General features: G+C 47.1%; 1 protein-coding gene across 2 annotated transcripts in view; it reads left to right on the top strand.

The window, feature by feature from the left end:
• The window catches only part of pot1 (protection of telomeres 1 homolog), a 268,786-nt gene that overhangs the window by 209,382 nt on the left and 33,495 nt on the right, over nucleotides 1-25,909 (top strand). For both annotated transcript variants that reach the window (XM_067999826.1, XM_067999825.1), the window contains exon 10: nucleotides 5,036-5,191. In XM_067999826.1, coding sequence (XP_067855927.1) covers nucleotides 5,036-5,191 — 156 coding nt within the window. The remainder of the gene's footprint in view (nucleotides 1-5,035; nucleotides 5,192-25,909) is intronic.

Genomic DNA, 25,909 nt, shown 5'->3' with positions numbered 1-25,909 from the left:
GTTGGTTGAGGTGGTGCAGTTGTGCACTATTAATGCTCTTCATAGGCAGGGCTGCCCCACACTGTAAGATACAAGACCATTTGCGAATCTTGTTTCCTTGTTAAAATGGCTGATCAATCACTGTTTGCTGCAATGAGTTATGGTGGGTGTAATCTTGACAGTGCAGCCACAGGCATCACAACAGATGAACAACGCATAATATTTCCATCCAGACTGGCCTCTAAAGACTAGGATGGATGAATCAAAGGTTGCTTTTATGGTTTAAAATTGATGCATTGGCAGGGCTTGACACCGAAGTTGATATACTCCATGGAAGTGTATCTGGACCTGAAGTGATAAATGGCCAACTGTTACTCGGCTTCTGAAATGCTCCTACTGCGGAGAGGCAAGCTGAGCAAACTAAAAGCAATCTTCCATATCTAAGCAAATTGTCCACCAACTTAATTAACCCTTAAATTAGTCTTGAAGCCTGTCTGGAAGTGGACTGAGATTTACCAGTGATTTACTGTTACCCATCAGCATGGAAGCTACAATATTAATTTTGGAAAAAAAAAAATCCTTGTAGATACTGAGAGCTTATTGCGGAGTCTGTATGAAGAAGTGGGACTCGCTACAGCGGATGAATACCTAAGTGATGACCAGTCCCTCGGCCTTGAGCAGACAAAGTAAAGTGACTTGTGAGACTATTATAGGAAGCTTGCTGCAGCCTCAGTCACAAGGAGCCATGTTATGGAGAGAGGTCGAAGGTTAAAAGAAAACCAAATGGTTGATGTTGAGAGGAGAAATGGTGACTTGGTTTGGATTACTTGCAGCTAAGCAAGCAATCAGATAGAAAGTGGGAGGGGGATGGGGAGGGAGAGGCTTTTGTCACATTTGTCATGTAGTTGGCACCAGCAACAATTTTGAAGCAATACTAGCTGATGGCATGGTGTTTTGCTGTCGGCTCGCCCTGCCAGTTGTTACACTGCATTTCTGTCATGGGTTCAGCGCAAAGGGAAATCCAACAGCAGGTGTGCAGCATGACCAGGTATTAACAGCAGAGAATGTCTCAATCACCCTGGTGCATCAAGTCCCTTCATGGGTGAGTTGTCCAGTTGTGATTATATGTTTTCTGGATATATTTTACTTATGAATTAAAACAGGAAATCAATAGAACCCAAGTGGAATTCACTCGGGAAGAGAAATGGACTTAATTTTGAGCAATTTTATACTGATTCAGTGCGTTTTTATCTCGGATTACGAAGCTACTGATCGTGTACTAAGTACCACAGTTCCAATGCAGGATACGGACTATTTTCTTCTACTCTTTCACTTCCATTTGCTTGAACGACATTGGAAAAAATGGCAATTGGAATTAGAATAAATACAGTGGGACAGATCTTCCGCTAGTTTTGCGCACCGATTCCAGCACAGTTGGCTGAACCAGCGCAAAAGAACAGAGAATTTTAAACGTAAGTGAGTTACGCTCCAAACCACTTACTTTCGGGTTTTGCGCGACCTTTTACGCTGGCCACGCCCCCAGGTCGACATTGTAAATTTCACCAATTACGCTGGTTAGGGAAGGCCCTTCAAATTACACTCATTTTCCTCGGCGCACAGGCACTAGTAAGCATGTTTTTAAAAGTTTTTACATGTCAAAAAATATTTAATTTACTAAGAAACTGACTAGTGTACACCAATGAAACTAGCAAATGGTTCAGTATAGTATTTTATTTAAGTCATTTTCAGTGATTTTAAATCAGGTTACTCGCAGGTGTTGGACTGGACATTTATTAAAAATGTTTATTTTTTGTCGATAAACCCATTTTCAGCTGTATTAATAAAACTCCACCAGGTCACTACTCTTAAATACATCAATGAATATTTTTTAACAGAAAAAAAAATAATTGATTATATTCTATTACGCTGCCCGATAGCGCTGATTCATTGAAGATTTTACGTTTATGATTATGTAGATGAAGTTTATCGGAAACTTGAACTGTAACCTAACCAGCGCAATTTGGGCGCAATTTTCAATTGCTCCTAAAACAGAAACTGCTCCACTGTATTAAAAAATTAATTTCATTAATTGTGCTCGAAAGAACATATTGAACATAAAAATTCACTCATTTTGGTATTTCCCCCCAGTGTGAGAATTTGAATGAGTTTTGATGTGATAATTGATCTTTAACTCTTCAGAGCTGCAATGTCAAAGTTTAAAAAAAACCTTGCAAGGTTCCATTTTCTAGCTATGTAAAGGTGCATTTTACATGAACAATTTAGTGCTGGTTTAAAGTGCTTTCTGCTTCACATTGATGTTAAACTTGTAATGTGCAAATCCAGAGTTAGGGCCCAACCTGTTTCTAGAGGAGGGAGTGTCACTGTGCTTTGCTACAGCTGGGCCCTGATTGTAGGCTGCATTTACACTCTTAGGGAAATGCATCAAGTCTATGATCCCCAGGGCAGAGCCTCCTCGACAGGAGCACGTACCGGAGAATCGATCATGGAGAATCAGTGCTTCTGATTTGCCAGTGATGGATTTAATTTCTGGAAAATTGGATGCACGTGAGATGCTTGTGCTGACCTCTATCAGGGATAATGGTATTCTGACTACACACTTTGCCTCTCACTCCACTCCCCCTCCCTGACTGCTCGCTCAGGTTGAAGGCCTTTCGATCCTGTTGTAAAGGGCTTGCGGAAAGAAGCAGCTCAAACCAGGACCCGGCATATCCAGGTTCCAGCCTAATTCTTAGGCCTTCCACTGCATTCCCGCTTAATTCACTGGAAGAGTGCGCCAAGAGGCCAGTGAATTTACAGGAACAGACAGAGCATGTTACTTATGGTACAATACTTGTAGACAGAAATGATCTATTCTTTTCCAAGAAGTTACTGTACCCTTTTCTAGAATGCCATAAAGCTTATAGATGAAACAGTCTCTTTATTTAATTAGTTATTGAGATGTGGAGACATTGGCAATGCTGCATTTATTGCCCTGAGAAGCTGGTGGTGAGTCACCTTCTGAACCACTGCCCTCCTTGTGGTGCATCGTTGAAGGTCTTTTGTAGCCTTTCAGTTTCCCAGTGGTGCATTTGGGCCAATGTGCTTCCCATGTCAGCCCATGGAATCTAAGAGTCAACTCAGAAGCTGAACTAAAGATACTTGGGTAAATTCACCAATGGAGAGCTGATTTCCAAGAGTGCATGGGTCTACGAATTGGCACCACAAGTGTTACAGCCTAACTTCTATCCATGTGTCTCTGGACCAGCAGCTGCCCACTGGGAGCGTGGGATTGGTAAATTTACCCTATTGAGAAAAGTACACTGCATATACTCCAGACCAAAAGGCCTCTGAATGAAGAACAGCCAATGAATCAAATTGAAAGACACAGTGGTAGGAGATCATTGCACTGCATTCCATTCTATTGACCAAGTCATCGGTTAACCAGAATTTGTTGTTTTAAACAATAAATAATTTAAACGTCAACAGCAAAGCTTCTTTGATGGTTAAGCCATTTGTCTTTAAGCTTGTATACTTTGATACTTTCCAGCAATTGAAACTACTCCTGGCTCAGAATCTGCAAATAAAATACCCATTTCCTTTCAAAAGAACCAATAATTGAATGAGCACCTAGAATCAAGCTTCTACATCCTGGATAATCTAAGGATTAAAGAACATGCTCACATGGGCTCCTGTCTCCAATTTGAAGTTTAAATGAGGAAAAACAACTTCCATCTTAAGTCTAATTATTTATAAAACACACTTACCTGTATATTTATACTGGTATAAGAAAAATACAGAAGTCTCCCAAAACTTTACAATGATGGTTCTCGTTCCCTCCTTTAATTTTCTAATGGTTTTATTTAAACAAGTTTCCGAATGGTTTGAAAACGTTCTTAACATCAACAATATATTCAGTAACGATTGTGAACTCTTCCACCACCCAATGTTCCTTGGTGGGTCTTCCATCCTTTATAACAAAGAGGTACGGAGTGTTTAAAGCAGTGATAGCACCTTATGCCCAGAGCAGCCTCGATTTTTGGATGACTCCAGACGCTAGTCCTCACTTATCAGCTGCGGCTTAGTGGTAGCACTCTCGCCTCTGAGTCAGAAGGTTGTGGGTTCAAGTCCCACTCCAGAGACTTGAGCACAAAATCAAGGAGGCACTCCCAGTGCAATACTGAGGAAGCATTGCACTGTTGGCGATGCCGTCTTTCGGATGAGACGTTAAACCAAGGAATTGATGTTTACAAGGAATTAATCATCACACCTGTCCTCTCGGGTGGATGTAAAAGATCCCTATTTCGAAGAAGAATTGGGGAGTTCTCCTCGGTGTCGTGGCCAATATTTATCTCCCAACCAATATCACGAGAAAAACCAGATTATCTGGTCATTATCTCTTTGCTGTTTGTGGGACCTTGCTGTGTGCAAATTGGCTGCTGCGTTTCCTACATTACAACACTGACTACACTTCAAAAGTACTTCATTGGCTATAAAGCACTTTGGGATGTCATGAGTTCATGAAAGGCGCGGCATAAATGCAAGTTCTTTCTTTTCTTGTGGCACTCAGTTCTCATCTGGGCCACTCAGTTCTCATCTGTGCCTCCCAGTAGTTACCAGTGCACTGGTGGTGGCCATGCCGTGGGCAACTGTCTTAGCTGTGAGGGAGATGAGGACAGCTGGTGGTCCTACCATCCTGAATATAGAGGAATGCCTGGCCTCAAGTGCATAAGCTTACAGAGCAAAACCCACCAGGAGGATCTTCACCTGTATGTTCAGTGTGGACAATGTTAGGGTTTTTCTGGTGGATAAACAATCAAGTATAGAAGAAGCACTTACATTTTTAAAAAAAACAATTGTAGGCCAAAATGTACAAATGCTTGAACTAACTAGCAATAACCTACTGTTACCTGTTACTGTACCAGACAATTGAGAGTATAGCAAGTTAGATTGATTGTACATGCTTTATTGCTTTAAGTATTTCAAGAAATTGAATGGAAACATTGGATGAATTCATTAAGTTTGTACATAATAATGTGAAAATGATTTTTCCAAACAGGTTTGGGATGGCACCAAATGCCCTCACCCATTGTGGCAAATCCCAGTGGATATGAATGCTCTGGAGGGAGATCCCGCTGATATTCAGCGCCTGTGCAAGCTAACTGTCGACGTGCTGGTGTATGATAATCACATCAAAGCAGCAAACTCCCTCAAGGTACCATGTCTAAGCAAACAGAGAATAACAGATAGCTGGGACTGATTACAGGGTCTCGTTGAGGTGTTTAGATCATGACACAAAACCTGGGCATAAAATTACTGGCTGAAGTCCGTTAAGCATCTCTGCATTTTTGTATATAATTCAAGTGGATCTCCCATGGTGTGGCCCTCATAGTAGGCCAGAGGACATGCTGCTTTATAAAGACAGTAGCATTGTGCCAGGTAATTGCTGCCAACATGGAGCTGTGTAAAATGGCCTGTCCATTAAGATAGCGAGGTCTTACTGCTGCAAATGGATACATCCTGAGATCGACTTGAAACAGTTTGTTTGTTCCAAGCAGATGAATAACACTGTTGGATTAGGAGCAGACGGCTTAGTGGAAATAAACAGTGTGCAAATATTACCAACAGAGAAAAGGACAGAAAGTGTCTTTGAGGTGGTGAGAGATAAAAGCACTTGTAGAAGGGGCAAGGGATATCAAAAGGTTAAATCACTTAACAAGGAAAAAGCATAAAGGTCCACATCCCTGTTATATATGTCAGGTCTGTCCTAGTTATGCTTTCAGATTAGTGTCTCTCCCATGAGCAAACCAGCGTCCCTCACAATCAGGACTTTACTTTGGCCACCCAGTGTGATACATGATAACCCAGTGGTGTAACAGAGAGACCACCTTGTTATATAAATTAGATATCACTATCCTCACACAAGTGCTTCTCGAATTGTCTGAAAGGTGGATTGATTGTCCATGTGTGACGAGGTCGGATAGGAATCATAAGCTGCTTTATTTTACAGTCAGTGAGTGAACGTACAGAGTAACAGTTGCAGCAAATCTGGTCAAAGTTCCACTTAACTTCTATTCCCTCCACTTAAATAAGAAAATTGATAAATTGCTCCAATCTACTGGTTAGTCGAATAAGTGACTTGTATTTTACCAGCTCTATCACTAAATGAGGCCAAGGTTTGATATGGCCATGGTCAACGCTCTTCTTAAGACAGACTAGGCGAGGTCTTATCAGCAGACCATACCAACGCCATGAACTGCCATGTCTCCTCGCCTCTCTGGCTAGGAAACATGGCAGTTTGACACCTCCTCTGACCAGGGGTTGACCAGTAGAGCTGCCAATTAAACTGGCGGCTGCCCTCCGAAGAATGGATTCCTACCAGTCATCCGCGTGCTGTACTTGCAGGAATAGTTTCTTCTCTCATCTCATGTGAGTGTCTACTGGAAATGTCTGAAATGAGATAATGAATGAGGTATCTTTCCAGATCGTTATGGATAACAGTTTCAATGGCCGGCTCATTAACTCTTGGATAAGCTCATTAATGTATCAAGCCCCTCTGAGTCTCAATGACATTATTTTGTCAGTTTACCTCTCCCTCTGTTGAGGCGATGGAAAGAATTCTGGACACTTTTGAGAATTAACTCTTTAAAAAAAACCTTGAACCTAATTCATATCAGGATCATGTATCTTAAACCGAAAATCCCTGCCAAGTCAAATAGCCAATAATCCCTAGTCGTGACTGTTCGAAATGCCCTTCTTAATTCTTTTACAGTCCTGCTTACTGTTGTCATTAGATTTCAATCATTTGTAAAGGAAATAAAAAGGATGTAGACAGGTTAGCAGAATAGACACACCAGTGGCAGATCCCACTTTAACGTGGAGAAGTGTGAGGTAATGCATTTTGAGAGAGAAAGCAAGGAATGGGAGTGTCGACTCAAGGGACAGACACTGAAGGATGAACAGAGAGACCCAGGGGTTCAAATCAATAAATACCTGAAAGTATGGAATGCAGGTAGATAAAGCCATAAAAAAAAAAAGGGCCAGTAGCATTTTTGGTTTTATGAATAGAGAACAGGAGCAAAGAGGTAATGGTAAATTTGTGCAAGGCAACAATTAGGCCACAGTTAGAGTAATGTGCGCTGCTTTGGACTTTCCGTTCTAGAAAGGATGTTAAACCAGAGAGCGAGTGTGGCGTAGATTCACCAGGATGATGCTAGGGATAAGGAACTGTGTTTGATGAGGAGAGATTTGAGATACTGAGACAATTTTCACAGGAACAGAGAAAGCTAAGAGGAGATGTAATAGAGGTTTTATGAAATTATAGGAAATTTTACGAAACAGCAAAAATTGTTTTGTAATTAATAAATGGGTTGAACATACAAGTGAAAACATGGAGATAGACACACAAATTTACGTGGTTCCGTGTTTGAAGAAAAACGGGCATGATTTATCTGAGTGGGAAGAATAATAACTGGATGTGTGCCTGAGTGATGGTGATACAGGACAGCAGCCACACACGATGAGCACAGTGTCATGTTACTTAGTGTTAACTCATCAGGATAGATAGGGGTCAGTTTGAGCAATTGGCGATATTTTATAATTGCAGATTATTTCTGGCTAGCTTTTAACAAAACATGTTTTTAAAAAAGAACACTGAGGAAGATTAGAAGCACACAATTTTTTTAAGTTTCTTTGAATGTTTGTGAAATACAACTTTATCAGAACTTGCTAATATCGCAGTGTGTCCCTAATCAGGAGGCCTCTTATCATCTGAGGTTAAGTTAGTTCTAAGTGGTTACAGATTGGTGCAAATCTTGCCAGAATTGGAAACTGCTAATAACGCTTGTTTTTTTTTTGGAGCAAGCTTATCTGCATAATGATTGACAGGTCCAAGTGCAGACTTGGACAGGTGTAGGAATGGAAAATTGCATACAAGTGAGATTTAAAGGGATGGGACCAATTAAATGGAAGTGTCACAATGTTGTGGGGGTGGGGGTTGGAAGGTTCAAAAGACATCCCAGCCGATGCTGGACGGAGATTAAGAAGTGTAGCAAACGTTACGGTTGGCCATGCGTCCACATATCTTCATGGCGCCATCGGTTCTTCCATTCTAGGTTTCTTTGGAAACGGGAGCCTCGGCTACACTGAGAGTCCACCGAATTGAGGCGCGTTCACCTCTGTCTGCAGATGTGGGCGCACAGATACCTGAGGGTGGGCACAGAGCATCTCTCGCGCAGCTTGATCTGCAGATCCTCCTCTCTCTCTTCCATTCAACTCAGATAGAGGGATTCTCATTGGGAAACCCAATGGTGCCAGTAATGGCACAATGGGCAAAAATTGGCTCCAAGGCTCATGGAAAGCTCAATGCCAGCAAGAGAAAATAAATGATCCAAAACTGTGCCCATATGGCTATTTCCACTTGAGTTGCTTTTCCCTTTAAATGAACAGGACTCTCTCGGTCGCAAGCAAAACATAGACACCCCGTATGGACGTGCCTTAGTATGGACGTCCTGCACCCAGGAGGTCCCCAACCCCATCTCCACGTTTTAGAGTTATACAGCACGGATAGAGGCCCTTCGGCCCATCGTGTCTAATTTAATGAAGTTCCTGCCTGTTTGGGATTGAAGCTTTGTCACTGGTACCGGTGCCGGTTGTAATCTCACCGGGGTGCAGAATACAGTTGGAGATCAGTTGGGACTGATCTCTGCCCAATTTCATGCTCCATTACACCCTGTCTGCACTCTGTTCCCGGGTGGAATGGAGACTACAATCAGTGCCCCTGGTTTGCTTTGGTCACAGCTATTATGTTGTAACATTTCATAGAATTACATAGAATCTACAGCACAGAAACAGGCCATTCGGCCCAACTGGTCTATGTCGGTGTTTATGATCCATATGAGCCTGCTCCCACCCCTCTTCATCTAACTCTATCAACATATCCTTCTATTCCTTTCTCCCTCATGTGTTTATCGAGCTTCCCCTTAAATGCATCTATGCTATTTGCCTCAACTACACCTTGTGGTTGCAAGTTCCACATTCTTACCACTCTCTGGGTAAAGAAGTTTCTCCTGAATTCCCTATTGGATTTATTAGTGACCATCTTATATTTAAGACCCCTAGTTTTAGTCTCCCCCACAAGTGGAAACATCATCTCTACATCTACCCTATCAAACCCTTTCATTATCTTAAAGACCTCTAACAGGTCACCCCTCAGACTTCTCTTTTCCAGAGAAAAGAGCCCCAGCCTGTTCAATCAGTATGCAATCCAGTATCCTAAGGGGAAGGTTTGATCTCTCTCTCTCTCTCTCTCTCTCTCTCTCCCTCCCTCCCTCCTCCCACAGCTCCGTTATTACAGTCACTCTCATGAACTTTATCTTCTGCCCACACTGCCCCCTACAGGCCACCTGTGAGCCATTGCTGTGCTCACCTGACGTCCGTACTTGTGGGCATCATTGGATAGTGACCAGCAATGGAAGCACAGACCGATTTTCCCCAGGTGAGTTAAGTCAGCCGTAGCATCTTGTCACCGTCCTGGCTGTGATCAGTTAACTCAACCCAGACTGGAGATCAAACCTGGAACCTTTCTCGGTCTATAGGCTCAGTATGTTGCCCACTAAACTCAGGAGAGCTCTGGCTGCCTGATTTTGATTTCAGTTCAGTTCAGCAATCCCTGCCTGCAGAGATTAATGTGCAATCAAATGCAAAATACTGCAAACGCTGGAAATCTGAAATAAAAACAGAAAATGCTGGAGAAGCTCAGCAAGTGAGGCAGCATCTGTGGAGAAAGAAACAGAGTTAACGTTTCAGGTCAGAACTGGACCTTTCGTCAGAACTGGAAGATGTTGAAGATTTAACAGTTTTTAAGCAAGTACAGAGCCAGAGGAAGGGGGGAAGAAAGAACAAAAGGGAAGATCTGTGATAGGGTGGAGGGCACGAGCGATTAAATGACACAAGGGTTGATGATGCAAGGCAAGGAGGGTGGTAATGGGGCAGGTTAATAAACAAAAGATGGGTCAAGAGGAGCTGTAAATGGCAACAGCAGAACCATTACCAGCACCTGCAGTTTGAAAACATGGGAGCAGTGGTTATGATCTGAAGTTATTGAAATCAGTATTGAGTTTGGAAGGTTGTAAAGTGCCTGAAATGATTCTGTTGTTGCCATTTACAGCTATTCTAGACCCATCTTTTGTTTCTTAACCTGTCCTATTACCACCCTCCTTGCCTTGTACCATCATCCCTTTTGTCATTTAATCACTCCTGCCCTCTACCCTATCACAGACCTTCCTTTTTGTTCTTTCCTCCCCTCCCCTCCCTTTCTCTGACTCTGTACTTGCTTAAAAACTCTTTAACATCTTCCAGTTCTGACGAAAGGTCTTCGACCTGAAACATTGACTCTGTTTCTTTCTCCACGGACGCTGCCTGACTTGCTGAGTATTTTCAGCGATGAATGTGCAATTCAGTTCACACTCGTCTGTTCGGTTTCAGGAATTGATGTATATTTTCATGGTCTGTTTTTTTGCTCCAACAGAGTTAAGAGAGACTGATTTCAATAATGTAATAAGTAAATAAAGTAAATTTCAGGCACTTTACAATAAGTAAAATCCAGTAACCTCTCACTGTTCATGCACCTCGTGTGTGAACAGCTTTTTGTTTTAAAGTTTGCTATGGAGACAGCAGAGCCTGTGGATTTGGCTCAGTCCAGTTCTGCAAATTGCTTGGCTCACAGCAGATTCCACAGCACCTTTTAGATGGATTCCGCTGTGTAACAAATAGTTCCTGTCTCCTCTTTTATCTGAAGTAGTGATTAAATTGAGGTTTACAACTAAATTTCTTCAAATGTATATCAGCAGACGGCCGAGGTACATTGCTTGCAAGCAAGCAGTACGTTCTTCAGATATAATGAAGTGCAACCTGCAGTATAGATGCACCATTGAAGTGCCTCATTCAACCCTTAATACTGCTCAGCTTTTTGGAATGCTGATGCCAAAGTGCATTGTAGTGTTTCTGATATGGGCCGGATGCAGGCACAATGGGCCGAATGGCGGCCTTCTGTGCTGTAGGATGCAATGATTCAGCTTAAAGGCTGCAGCCTCCAGAAGGAGATCTCCTGTTATTATCACATTGCACTGGCAGCAGCTTCCTCTCTTCGGCTTTCGCCCTCCTAAGCCCGGACCACTTTCACCAATTGAAGAGAACAGCCTGTCGAAAAGCCCCAGGCTCATGAGCAGCAATCTGGCGGCTGCATTTTGAATGTGCATTCGTGGAGCTCTGTCGCCCCCTGCTGTCAGCACTGCACGGTTCCGGCAGAGTAACAGCACAAAACTGGACATATCGGGCCCGATTTTACCAGGGGTGCGGGTTCCCGGCGGGTAGGCCTGCGGGCACGTACCAAACGCGCCCGGTGAAATTAGTGGGTTGCCCGCGCGATCGCAGCAGGCAAACCACTAATTGGATCCACTTACCTGCTCTTCCGGGTTCCCCGCTGCTGATCTGCGCGTCGGGCGGGCTGCGCATGCGCAGTAAGATCTGTCAGCTGGAGGCGCTCTATTTAAAGGGGCAGTCCTCCACTGACAGATGCTGCAACAAATAGCAAAAATTACAGCATGGAGCAGCCCATGGGGAAGGCTGCTCCCAGTTTAATGATGCCTCACCCCAGGTATCATTAGATGGGGTGAGGAGGAGGGGGAGGACAGAGATCTTCCACCCGGCGGGCGGGAGGAAGCGGCCTGCCTCTGCCACCAAGAAGGCCTGGCCCGAGGTGGCAGAGGGGGTCACCTGCACCACCAACATATCGCCCACCTGCATACAGTGCAGGAGGCGCACCAATGACCTCAGTAGGTCAGCCACAGTGAGAACACGTAGTCTTTCCCCTACACTCCGTCTGCCACATCACTGCCCCCACCCCACATCTCCTTCAGCACTGCCAACACTACTCTGTCACATCACCCCTCATACCCACTCAAACCTCATCCTCATCTTACCTGCACCTACTCACCTCGCCAGTGCTCATCCCGCCACTACCACTCAACACAATCCTCATACAATCTCATGGCTCTATCTCATACTCACCCTCTCATGCATCTCTCTCACGGCCAGCCTCACTCAACCTGCCACCACCTGTGCTGCAGCCACAGGGCATGCATCACATATGTGCAGTAGGCAGCGTAAGGCAAATGTGCCGTGAGCATGAAGGGGATGCACAAGGGTGTTTGAGGGTCTGTCATGGTTCGTACTTCTATTGAATTAAATAACAACTCACATCACACATTATATTGGCTCCACTAGTGCCATGTCTTCGCGAATCCTGTCCGGTTTGTGCAATAATGCCTGCTCCTGGGTATCCCTATGAGGACCCACCACTGATGCCACCCAGTGTGTCACTGCAGAGTGGGTGTAGATGTATTTGCAGGGCTCATCTGCGCAGACGACTGAGAGACACCGGGGATGTCCCCGGTTGCAGCCTGGAAGGCTGTGGAGGTGCCCTCACGGGCACCGAAACCCAGGGGGCGTCGGCCCAAAGCATCGACCAGGTCAGGGCACGAACAGGAGCAACCTGCCACCACCTCTGCTGGAGCCACAGGGGTAGCACCACGTAGGGGTACCAGGAAACGAGAACCCAAAGTTCCGTGAGCACACAGGGATTGCACCAGGGTGTTTGTCTATTTGTTATCTCTTTATTTCCAGTCTTTGAATGGCAACACGAAATAAAGTCACTTTTTCTCACCAATGCTGCCACCTCTTGTCCATAATTCTGCGGCTTGTGCAATATGTCCCTTCCGTGCGCCTCATCATGACGACGACCACCCCGTCCCACCCATTGGGCATAATCCAGTGGGTGCAGGTGTACAGGCACCACTCTTCTGTGGAGGGAGCCTGTATGGACCCTCGTCTGCGCACGTTGTGATATGTGAACGCCTCACACAGTGTGATGTTAGGAGAACCGTTGGCATATGAGTGCCTCCCTGGCCTGACGAGCACGCAGGTGAGCCGGTGTTCGGGCCATGGGTCGTTCCTCCTCCTCTCGCTCGTACTCCTCCTCTTCCTCCTCCCCCTCCTCCTCCTCCTCCTCCTCATCGTCGTCCTCAATGTGGGTGGCGGGTGTGCATGGGGCCTCCTCCAGCGGCACCCCTCTCTGTGGAGTCATAGAGTTATACAGCACGGATAGAGGCCCTTCGGCCCATCGTGTCCGCACCGGCCATCAGCCCTGTCTACTCTAATCCCATATTCCAGCATTTGGTCCGTAGCCTTGTATGCTATGGCATTTCAAGTGCTCATCCAAATGCTTCTTGAATGTTGTGAGGGTTCCTGCCTCCACAACCCTTTCAGGCAGTGAGTTCCAGACTCCAACCACCCTCTGGGTGAAAAAGTTCTTTCTCAAATCCCCTCTAAACCTCCCGCCTTTTACCTTGAATCTATGTCCCCTTGTTATAGAACCCTCAACGAAGGGAAAAAGCTCCTTAGTATCCATCCTATCTGTGCCCCTCATAATTTTGTACACCTCAATCATGTCCCCCCTCAGCCTCCTCTGCTCCAAGGAAAACAAACCCAATCTTCCCAGTCTCTCTTCATAGCTGAAGCGCTCCAGCCCTGGTAACATCCTGGTGAATCTCCTCTGCACCCTCTCCAAAGCGATCACATCCTTCCTGTAGTGTGGCGACCAGAACTGCACACAGTACTCCAGCTGTGGCCTAACCAGTGTTTTATACAGCTCCATCATAACCTCCTTGCTCTTATATTCTATGCCTCGGCTAATAAAGGCAAGTATCCCATATGCCTTCTTTACCACCTTATCTACCTGTTCCGCCGCCTTCAGGGATCTGTGAACTTGCACACCAAGATCCCTCTGACCCTCTGTCTTGCCTAGGGTCCTCCCATTCATTGTGTATTCCCTTGCCTTGTTAGTCCCTCCAAAGTGCATCACCTCGCACTTTTCCGGGTTAAATTCCATTTGCCACTGTTCCGCCCATCTGACCAACCCATCTATATCGTCCTGCAGACTGAGGCTATCCTCCTCGCTATTTACCACCCTACCAATCTTTGTATCATCAGCGAACTTACTGATCATACCTTTTACATTCATATCCAAGTCGTTAATGTAGACCACAAACAGCAAGGGACCCAGCACCGATCCCTGTGGTACCCCACTGGCCACAGGCTTCCAGTCACAAAAACAACCTTCGACCATCACCCTCTGCCTTCTGCCACTAAGCCAGTTTTGTAGTGCCATGTTGTGCAGGGCACAGCAGACAACTATAATTCGTCCCACTCTGAATGGCGTGTATTGGAGCGCTCCCCCGGAACAATCAAGGCACCTGAAGCGCATCTTGAGCAGCCCTATAGCCTGCTCAATTGTAGACCTGGTAGCAATGTGGCTGTCATTATAATGACGATGCGGCTCGGTAATGGGGTTCCTCAGAGGTGTCATAAGCCACGTGTGCAGGGGATATCCCTTGTCGCCGAGGAGCCAGCCGTTGCCGGCGTTGGGTGCCTGGAGGATGGGCGGGACGGTGGACTCCCTGAGGACAAAAGCATCGTGGCAGCTGCCAGGGTATCTGGCGCACACGTGTAGGAATCTCTGGCGGTGGTCACAAATGCGCTGGGCGTTCATGGAGTGATAGCCTTTCCTGTTGATGAACAGCCGTGGCTCATGCGGAGGTGCCCGTATTGCTATGTGGGTGCAATCGATTACACCCTGCACCCGTGGGAAGCCAGCCACGGCATGGAATCCAACCGCCCTCTCCATCTGGCTGGGCTCATCCATGGCGAAGTTGATGTAGTTCGAGGCCCTGCGGAACAACCCATCGGTGATCTGCCTTATGCACTTGTGTGCAGACGACTGAGAGACCCCGGTGATGTCCCCCGTGGCACCCTGGAAGGATCCGGAGGCGAAGAAGTTGAGGGCAGTGGTGACTTTGACGGCGACGGGTAAGAAGATGCTGCTTGGTCCATCCGGGAGCAGCTCGTCATTAAGGAGGCTGCAGATGTCGGCGACTACATCGCGAGTGACTCTGAGCCTCCGTATGCACTGCTGCTCAGAGAGGTCCATGAAGCTGAGCCTCGCTCTGTACACCCTGTGCGGAGGGTAGTGCCTCCTGCGACGCAGCTCTCTCTGCGGTTGCCCTCCCTCCTGCTGTGCAGGTGGGTGTGCCGCAGCAACGTGTTGGTGGGCTCCATGTCGATGAGGCGGACGGCGTGGACTGCGAGGCTGCTGGGGCTGGTCATGCTGTTCGTCCTCCGAGGATGTCAACGCACCACCCATCTGGCAGGTGTTGGTCTGAGGGGTTGTGCAGGGTGGGTAGGTGTTTCCTCGCACTGGGGCTGCGGTTTCACATTGGTGTTCCCTCTGGCTTGGAGGGGGGTGGTGGAGGGCAGGCGTTGCCCTATGTGACGGAGTGGCCTCCTGCATGGGTGAGGGGTCTCCCCCCGCACCCCCCCCCCTGTGGAGTGCACCTTGGCAGCTGCCACAGGCTGCTGGCTGCAACACGTCCGGTTGGAGTGAGACTGTTTCCCCCAGCATGTGAAACAGTCTGAGTTGAAGGTAAAATCCCACACTTCCTAATAAGACAGCTGAATCAGGTCATTTGATGACCTCAACAAGCAAGGTAAATACACTCAAGTGGCATCCCGCTGGCTTTAATTGCCTGCGGGATTCCCACCAGCGGGGCCTGCGCACGCAGCCCTGCACGTCAGCGTGGAACCCGGAAGTGGCCGGGATCGCGGCGCGTTCCGGTCCCACACCTGGGGATCGCGATTATCGAGGTGCCCCCGCTGAGAACACACACGGAACCCGATTCTAAAATCGGGCCCATAAAACACTCTTGGAGAAACTTGTAATGGGTCTAACTTCAGGCTTAATGTTCTTTTAGGATGTATTGTACTTTACAGTTTAAGTATGTCCGCACTACTTACATCGCCCACGCTTTTGGTAGGCAACCGTCTATACTGAGTTAGGGTACAGGCAGCAGAGTTTTGGATGAGCTCAAGTTTATGGAGGATGGAAGATGAGAGGCTGGCCAGGAGAGCATTGGAATAGTTGAGTCAGGAGGCAACAAAAGCATGGATGAGAGTTCCAGCAGCAGATGGGTTGAGGCAGGGGTGATGAGACGGAGGCGGATGTCGGGTTGGAAGCTGAGCTGCGGGTGAACGAGGAGGCCGAGATTGCGAACAGTCTGGTTCCTACGGTGGTCAGGGAGAAGGATGGAGTCAGCGGTGAGGGATCAGAGTTTGTGACGGGGGCCGAAGACAATGGCTTCGGTCTTCCCAATGTTTAATTGGAGGAAACTGCGGCACATCCAGGACATCGGACAAGCAGCATGGCCACACGGAGTGAGTGGAGGGGTCGAGGGAGGTGGTGGTGAGGTAGAGCTGGGTGTCGTCAGTGTACATGTGGAACCTGGCGTGTCTTCGGACGATGTCGCCGAGGAGTAGCATGTAGATGAGAAACAGGAGGGGGCCAGGAATTGATCCTTGGGGGACTCCAGAGATAACGGTGTGGGGATGGCAAGAGAAGCCATCGCAGGAGATCCACCTGAATTGGCAGATAGGGCCTTGGTTTAACATCTCATCTGAAAGCTCGCACTTCCAACAATGCAGGTCGATCTCAATGGGCCTTGAGCCCACAATCTCCTGTCTCAGAGATGAGAGTACTGCTATCTGAATCAAACTGCCTCTGGACACATGGAGACAGTAGATATTAATTCTGCAGTTGCACCTCATTAACCCCACCCTGTTAATTGTAGACGTAGAACACTCAATTATTGACTTTGCTGAAGTAATGAGATGCGACCCAGGCATTTATGTGACTGTTTACACTCAGCGAGTGGTGACTTTTTAAAATTGCCACAATCCGTTCAGTCCGATTTGTTCTTGATTAGCATCCGACAGGCTTTTCAATGACTAAAAGGTGCATTTGCACCACTGCTGCTCTTGTCCTGAGATTGGAGCTGGGGCTGCTGCACAATGGTCATTCTCTATATAGTTTGATGAAAATATTGGCAGTTGCAGCAAGCGTTGATGGGTTTGTTTCTCTTGCCCTGTGTTCTACGTGTTTAGTAAACAGTGAAAGCTGTGGTAAAACAAATAATATCCAGCGGAACACCCCCTGGGCAATATTCAGTTTTAAACTTCCAGCTGCCTTGTCGATCTCATTTATGTTTCTATTTTTGTCCGTGTTTTTGCTGCTCAACGTGGGTGTTGTCACTAAAGAATGGAATCCCTCCTCACTTCAGTCACACAGTGTTGACATCCAGCTCCCCCATGTCAGATCTATCATGGAAAACAAGCAGCTTCTCCCTCCATCTATTTGACCCCAGTGATGTGTGTTAACCCCAGTCTCAGAAGAGCACCCATTACTGCCCCTGTGTGAGTGTTTCACCTTCCCATCCCAGCCCTCCCTGGGACCTTCCCGCTCTCATTCACATAACGAGACAGACTGCAGTAAACGTCACAAAACTGAAAAGAAGCTTTTAAAAGGAAAAATTGCTTAAGATTTCAGCGAACTTGCTGCTATTTTCTTTTCCGAACTTGGTGAAAGCTTAAAAACTGTTCTCCCAGCTTAACAACAATCCTCTTACACTGGATCCATTGCTTAGCTCCACATTCCTGAGGATGGTGTTCAGCCTGAGATAGAGAGGCTTCACATGTTGGAGCTACTAATCTGGTTTGTGTAGTGTACTCTTTTTATAAATGCTGATATGTCAATTGAGTACCCAGTTGCGATGTGATACTGGCTCCTTTGACTAAAACAGAATCACGGGCCAACATTACTGGAGAACCATCAGAGCTACACTGTGAAACATTAATGGACAGATCTTCCCAGTGGCAATGTTCTATCAAGCCCTTTTCAGCTATGTACACAGCCATTGAAATGTGTTTGAAGGTGTGGGATTGAGAATCAGTCAATAAGTGTAGCGAGCCCCGGTTTTAAATGCATCTCGGTATCTGTGTAGTCCAATGCCCTCGCATTGTTTTAAATTTCTCCTTATCATTAAGTAAGATGTCCTGTTTACAAACGATGGAAGAAAATCCCTCCAGCTGCGGGTAATAAATGTGATTGCCGCATTGTTGACTGAGCATTTATTACAGAATACTCAGCACGATGATCAGCATTAGTGCCGATCTTAGCTGGAGGGGTAAATCAAGCAGCTCTCAAACGGTGAAAAGAAGAGGACATTTTCCAGTGTGAGTCAGGATTACAGGCCACGTGCAGAGCTTGGAGCACTGATGGAATTTATTTCAGAGTGTTGGTAAGTACACTTTCCATGATTGCTGTCACTAAAGAAATTCTTGCAATTAAGTTGCCTTGAACCTGACACTTCAAAACTGAGTGTGTTTGAGTTTCAAGACAATTAGATGCCACACAAACCATTAAATTGATTTTACAAATCGTTTTTCATTCTCTCTTCCTCTCCCCCCCCCGAGCTTAACTTGTTTCCCATTATTTAAGCAGCAGTAATTTCAGTCTCTTGTGAATATTGCAGAGTTCATTCAAAAAAACTGTATGTAGAGCTCTAGAGCTCTCTGCTGGTGGATGAAGGTATTGCGTTCTGTCTCCAGTATTCCGGTTAATGTGCAGCCTTGCATTTGTTTGTGCTGAGATCTATCAGAAGGTACTAAACGAAAGCTTCCCCAGTGGCCCCAAGGATAAAGGCAAACCCCAGTATTGTAATAAACTGAAGAGTAGGTTCCAGGTTCAATTCCTGGTCTCTGCTCAAGTGATCTCACCTGGGACTGCAGTTATTGACCTGGGGATTGGAAAAATGAACTCCTGACCGCTGCACACTGACGCTTCCAGAAGTGTGTGTGGTTGGGTGAAAACGGGATCAAGCTGAACTGCGATATTTTCCACAGTTGAATAGCACGCTGACGCTCACTGCCGAGATTCACACAGGAAAAATAATGACTCAGCTGAGGTGCCAGAGAGCTGCCGGAACCCAAGGGATGGCATCGCAGCAGCAGTCGGCACCTCAGAAGACAAGGTTTGGAGGGAGGAGGAGGGGAACCCCAAATAATACTGACTGAAAATTCTCAGGCCTTTGAGCCTCAGTTAAAATAAAAACATCGACTTCCATCTTTGTAAATGTTAACAAGAAGCCAAACGGTGAAGGTAAAATTTGTCTCCTTGCAAATCACTTACATGCTGGAGTACTGTGCGAGACATTAATCTATCAGCTTGGTTTGAGTGGGATACGTTCTCCACATTACAATGCATTATAATGATATGCCTAAGGCTCCAGATACTCATTTGATGCTCTAGGGTAAGAGAATCACAGTAAAAACTAGGGACCAAGGATGTGCAGCTTCTATAATACACAGTACTGTGTTAATGATTGTTGTCAATCATTTCACCTGACTTTATAAGGAGTGTCAGTTTGATGGATTTATAGTTTAGTTTAGTTTAGTTCTGATCGTGTTTAAATTGTGTCCATTATTGTTGTTGATGATTCCTCCCTTCTCGTACTGCACTGCTTTTATTTTTTGCTGGTCCCAATTTTCTACCTAAGCAGATAACTTGCACTCAATGACAGCAGTTACAGGTCTCCAGACACTGCGGCACAGAGTCATGGTGCATGTGTTCCTACGGCCGTTAACTTTAATTCGAAAGTCGGTGTGAGTGAATGGGCGAGCAAGATGGGTAGAAAGCTGTAATATTACTGGTTAAAATAGAGAGAAACTTGGGGTCTGATATACGACCCTGACAGAAAAGCAAGATCATGTGTTGGGAAGTGAAATGGTGCCATTCACACAGCAGCCTTGCTCCACGTCGACAGGAACACTGCTTTATGTATAACACCCATATTTAATAATAAATCGTGAGCTCTCAATTAGAATTCAGTCACAATATATTGGATTACAGGACAAAGTGAGACAAATGAAGTTATAATACTACTGGTGGAACAGCGTCCCTTCAAACTGGGGGGGGGGGAGCAGCGTTCCCTTCAAACTGGGGGGGGAGCAGCGTTCCCTTCAAAATGGGGGGAGCAGCGTTCCCTTCAAACTGGGGGGGGGGGGAGCAGCGTTCCCTTCAAACTGGGGAGGGGGGGGAGCAGCGTTCCCTTCAAACTGGGGGGGCGGGGGAGCAGCGTTCCCCTCAAACTGGGGGGGGGAGCAGCGTTCCCTTCAAACTGGGGGGGGGGAGCAGCGTTCCCTTCAAACTGGGGGGGGGAGCAGCGTTCCCTTCAAACTGTGGGGGGGGAGCAGCGTTCCCTTCAAACTGTGGGGGGGAGCAGCGTTCCCTTCAAACTGGGGGGGGGAGCAGCGTTCCCTTCAAACCGTGGGGGGGGGAGCAGCGTTCCCTTCAAACTGGGGGGGGGAGCAGCGTTCCCTTCAAACCGTGGGGGGGGGAGCAGCGTTCCCTTCAAACTGGGGGGGGGAGCAGCGTTCCCTTCAAACTGTGGGGGGGGAGCAGCGTTCCCTTCAAACGGTGGGGGGAGCAGCGTTCCCTTCAAACTGGGGGGGGGAGCGGCGTTCCCTTCAAACTGGGGGGGGGAGCAGCGTTCCCTTCAAACGGTGGGGGGAGCAGCGTTCCCTTCAAACTGGGGGGGGGAGCGGCGTTCCCTTCAAACTGGGGGGGGGGAGCAGCGTTCCCTTCAAACTGGGGGGGGGAGCAGCGTTCCCTTCAAACTGGGGGGAGCAGCGTTCCCTTCAAACTGGGGGGGGGAGCGGCGTTCCCTTCAAACTGGGGGGGGGGAGCAGCGTTCCCTTCAAACTGGGGGGGGGAGCAGCGTTCCCTTCAAACTGGGGGGAGCAGTGTTCCCTTCAAACTGGGGGGGGGAGCGGCGTTCCCTTCAAACTGTGGGGGGGGGGAAGCAGCGTTCCCTTCAAACTGTGGGGGGGGGGAAGCAGCGTTCCCTTCAAACTGGGGGGGGGAGCGGCGTTCCCTTCAAACTGTGGGGGGGGGAGCAGCGTTCCCCTTAAGGGGGTGGGGGGGGGAGAGCGGCGTTCCCCTCAAAGGGGGGGGGAGCAGTGTTCCCTTCAAACTGGGGGGGGGGGAGCGGCGTTCCCTTCAAACTGTGGGGGGGGGAGCAGCGTTCCCCTTAAGGGGGTGGGGGGGGGAGAGCGGCGTTCCCCTCAAAGGGGGGGGGAGCAGTGTTCCCTTCAAACTGGGGGGGGGGGGGAGCGGCGTTCCCTTCAAACTGTGGGGGGGGGGAGCAGCGTTCCCCTTAAGGGGGTGGGGGGGGGGGAGAGCGGCGTTCCCCTCAAAGGGGGGGGAGCAGTGTTCCCTTCAAACTGGGGGGGGGGAGCAGCGTTCCCCTTAAGGGGGGGGGGGGGGGAGAGCGGCGTTCCCCTCAAAGGGGGGGGAGCAGCGTTCCCTTCAAACTGTGGGGGGGGGGGAGCAGCGTTCCCTTCAAACTGTGGGGGGGGGGGAGCAGCGTTCCCTTCAAACTGTGGGGGGGGGAGCAGCGTTCCCCTTAAGGTGGGGGGGGAGCAGCGTTCCCTTCAAAGGGGGGGGGAGCGGCGTTCCCTTCAAAGGGGGGGGGAGCGGCGTTCCCTTCAAAGGGGGGGGGGAGCGGCGTTCCCTTCAAAGGGGGGGGGGAGCGGCGTTCCCCTCAAAGGGGGGGGAGCGGCGTCCCTTTAAAAGGGGTGGGGGGAGCGGCGTCCCTTTAAAAGGGGTGGGGGGAGCGGCGTCCCTTTAAAAGGGGTGGGGGGAGCGGCGTCCCTTTAAAAGGGGTGGGGGGAGCGGCGTCCCTTTTAAAGGGGTGGGGGGAGCGGCGTCCCTTTAAAAGGGGTGGGGGGAGCGGCGTTCCCTTTAAAAGGGGTGGGGGGGGAGCAGCGTTCCCTTCAGAATCAAATAATTTTTTCCAGCAGAGAAAGATCCAATATTTTGGGAGTCCGTCAGAAAGCTCTCCCTCTGGTGAACATCATGGTATGTGTCTAAGAAGAATTCAGAAGTCGATCGACTTGTAACGGGCACTCAGTTTGTTTACAGATTATCTTTTCAGAGCTCGAGTTTCCATCTTACTTCCTCCCTCCCCTTGTCAGCACGGTTTGGGAGAAGAGCCTAGCACTGACTCGCTGATGGTAATGGGCGAGCTCTATTTTAGCAGAGACATTAATCCATGTTACAAAAAGCCCGTTTTACATCAGGCTCGGTTTTTGTTTACTTCGACTTCAATGGAAAGGAAAATTCAGCGATGTACAGTGGGCTACTGGCAAAGACTGATTTTACCCCCAGTTATTTTAAATGGGTTACCATTGGTATTAAACGATCTGGGCTGCTGTATCTGCTCTACTGCTAGTAATCCATGCCTAGTTCATCATATGCGAGGTCGAAACCCAATGTTAACCCCCCCACACATTAATTACTCCTTTTTCAAAGGACAAACAAACTCTTTTTTTCAAATCACTTTAGTTGAACTGTTTGTCTCAACAATTGGTGCAGAACGATTTATGAAAATAGTTTGCCACTTTTCATTTTGCCAGTGATTTCCTAATTTTCAACTTTGTCCCTTTGTACAGATCACTTTTCACACTCCATTACATTTTGTTTGTTGCCTTAATTATTTGAAGTAGTCTGATTACAGCTCTCTTCCATTAACTTTTCTCATGAGCAGAATGCACTGATATCCCCCAGCCTGTTCTCATAATACATCAATTACTGATTCCTCTCAACCATGGAAATGTCTCCGTGAGGTGTGAGGAGCGTATTGTACACACAGTCAGTCAGAGCGTACTCTCTGCTCTTCCCTCCAGCTTAAACACTAATAGTTCTCTGCTTTTAATAGTCCTCTCACACATGACAGTGGTTTCACTGAACAGTGCAGTGCCATTTCCAAATGTTTCCCAGATTTACCTCCTTCACTGTTACATCCCTCAAGGTGCACTGTATGTTTGGCACCAATTTGCATTCCCTTTCATTTCCCAATGAGAATGGATAGAATTTATGAATGTGAAGCTGGATTGCTAACATGGTAACATTACCTCTTAAATGTACTTTGCAGCTTAATGACCTGCATGTTGAAACTCTCTAAATGCTTGTGGCTAGCCCTGTCCTCAGCAGCAGCATCAATTCTCTGTCCCTTCTAGCTGATACTGTAATGGACAATATTCCAGACTTTATAGTTAATTTGCTTTCCTGCTCTGCAACGCACAAGTAGAATGGGTAGAGTACACAGATTAATAAGTGGCTTTGTGTCCCTTACAAGGTCGACCGTAAGCAAGGGAGCAAGGATTTATCAATTTACACCGTCGTTTGTACCCAAAGACTGCCCTACACACTTCTGAGAAGTCATCAAAACTAGCTGCTATTATTTGTAACATGTGGGGTCTGCTCCCTGCACCACACCTGCATCATCTGCAACATGAGAGACGATGGCACTGGGGGAAGGCACACTGTGTGCGCCATGGGCCAATAATCTGATTGCAGCTGTGCGGTTCCAGGACAGCTGTTCCCCCAGGTGTTGCCCACACCTGCTCCTGAATGAGCTGATCTCACCCCATGATCTGACGGCCAACTCGTTATAATATTAAAATGACGCTATGCATTGCACAGTGCATGTAGGGAGTGCAGAAGAGTTTCACAGAAGGGATTTTGAAGGCCAGCACCAAGTAAGCAACTGCAGGTGCCGCCATCTTTAAAGAACCTTTTATGGGGGGAAAGGAAGGCAAGTAGGTGCCCTGGGATCAAGGAAAACAATCTTTTTAGGCCCACTCTTGACCTGACAGGAAGCTGGGTGGCCCTAGTGCAAGGTCAGTGCTGCCCAGGACGTTAAATATTTAATCTGGTCCCCCTCTCAGTACTTGTCATTAGTGTTGCTCTCAAACTCCAGCCACTTTATCAAGAGCAGCTCCAGTTAAAATAAATTCTACAGTTTGAACAAGCTTCACAGATACTTTTTTTTTTTGCAGGTTCCCAGCATGCTGTGCACTGGGGAATGCAGAACACATGATAAGCTCAGGCCCGTTGATAGAGGGAGCCAGCACTCCACACAGTTCAGTACAGTGGACGCAGCCTCACATTATGGGCTGCTGTGTGTGTGTGTGTGTGTCTCGTGAAATTGTAAATCCATTCTTTATCAATAGGTCCACGATTCCACTGCACCCAGCTCACAGAGCACATCTGTGAGAGCACCACACAGCCATTTGCTGTTCAGTTACAAAGTTTAGAAGCTCTTCAAAGTAACCGTAGAGAAAAGTTTCCCGAATGCCCGACACTTACCTGTATTTTAAATAGAGCAGGGCTCCTTTTTGTTTTAAAATGGGAACACTGGTCATTTAATTCACAACATGACCGCGGCCACAGATTAAATTGTAATCCCTTCAAATATGCCTGGGACTGACAGCTAATGTACTCTCCAGTGTATATGTGTGTTGTATTAGAGTAAGCATCCTTAGGCAGTTTATTTCAAGAGCCTGGCTGAATTAATGAGTAATTTAGAACGATAACTGTATTTGACTCTGCAGATATTCTCTGAGGACGGTTCTGATTAAATGTTCGTTTTATAATGAAAATGAGTGACAGATGGCATATTATTATTACAGTTTATTCGCTGTGGTCACATCAATTAGTTAAAGCCTTAAATTAAAATTGTCTTGCACCGTAGTTAGTGTTTAGAGGATAACTCGCTGAGACAGCAGGGTTATTTGTTTGGCTAATATTCTCTCCTTCCCTTCTTCTGAAGGTGTTGCCTCTTCACTGGGGTAGAGTCCCACAGGACCTGGACGCCCTCTGCCCTTCTCCCACACTTGCACCTGGACAGTGAATGTTGGCAGGTTATGTGACTGTAATGGGGTAATTATCTCCAAGCCTGATCCTGTCCTCCATCAACATCCACATGTTTGTTTTTGGAAAAGTTACAAGCTTGGCTAATTAGAATATTTCATTATTTGAGATGTCAGCCATGGGTCAATTGGTCACACTCTCGCCTCTGAGTGAGAAGGTTGTGGGTTCAAGCCCCACTCCAGAGACTTGAGCACAAAATCCAGGCTGACACTTCAGTGCAGTACTGAGGGAGTGCTGCGTTGTCGGAGATGCCATCTTTCAGATGAGACATTAAACCGAGGCCCCGCCTGCCCTTTCAGGTGGGTGTAAAAGATCCCATGGCACCGTTCAAAGAAGAGCAGGGCAGTTCTCCCCGGTGCCCTGGCCAAGATTTATCCCTCAAACAACATCACTAAAAACAGATTATCTGGTCATTTATCTCATTGCTTTTTGTTGGACCTTGCTGTGTATAAATTGGCTGCCGTGTTTCCTACATTACAACAGTGACTACACTTCAAAAGTACTTAATTGGCTGTGATCCGCTTTGGGAAGACCTGAGGTTGTGAAAGGCGCTATAGAAATGCAAGTCTGTCTTTTAGAATATGCATCAATGGAGCAGTGGTTTATGTAAAGTAGCCACTTGACTGGAGAGTACAGTGTAGCCCAGGGAGACCGAAAGAGAGATGAATAAAATAAAATGATAGAAAAAAGGGAATGAATTTCTAAAAGGAAAAGTTGAGTTAATTTCTACCTTGACAGTAACAGATTGGGGAGGGTTCAGAGAGAATGACGAGGATGATTCCAGGATTCAGGGGGACATAATCCTAGAAGGCAGAAAAGGGCAGATGTAAACAGGCTGTTTGACTTGGACTGTAAGTGCACAGATTTAAACTAATAAGGCCTCTAGTGACCAGAAGAAATGTTTTTGTGCACAGATCAGTGGAACAGTTCCCAACAAAAGCAGTTGAGGCTGAAATGAATAATTTCATTAAAACGGAGCTGGATAAATATGCATTGAGAACGAGACTGGCTGTCAACAGGGGCAGTTATAGACTGAGATGATCAAATACTACATGGGGAAGGCTGGGTTAGGGACGTGGAGTTACTGTCTGGAGGTCAGTAGGCCAAGGTTAAATAATGGAGTTATGGAAATAGGTGAGTATTCTGTAGTTTTACTTGATTACCTTTGAGGGTCAGGGATGTTTACCCAGAAGGTTAAATGGATGGAATAGA

This window comes from Heptranchias perlo, chromosome 18, assembly GCF_035084215.1.
Source record: "Heptranchias perlo isolate sHepPer1 chromosome 18, sHepPer1.hap1, whole genome shotgun sequence".
NCBI lineage: Eukaryota > Metazoa > Chordata > Chondrichthyes > Hexanchiformes > Hexanchidae > Heptranchias > Heptranchias perlo.
The sequence above is the reverse complement of the archived record's forward strand: the minus strand, read 5'-3'. Positions and strand labels throughout refer to the sequence as shown.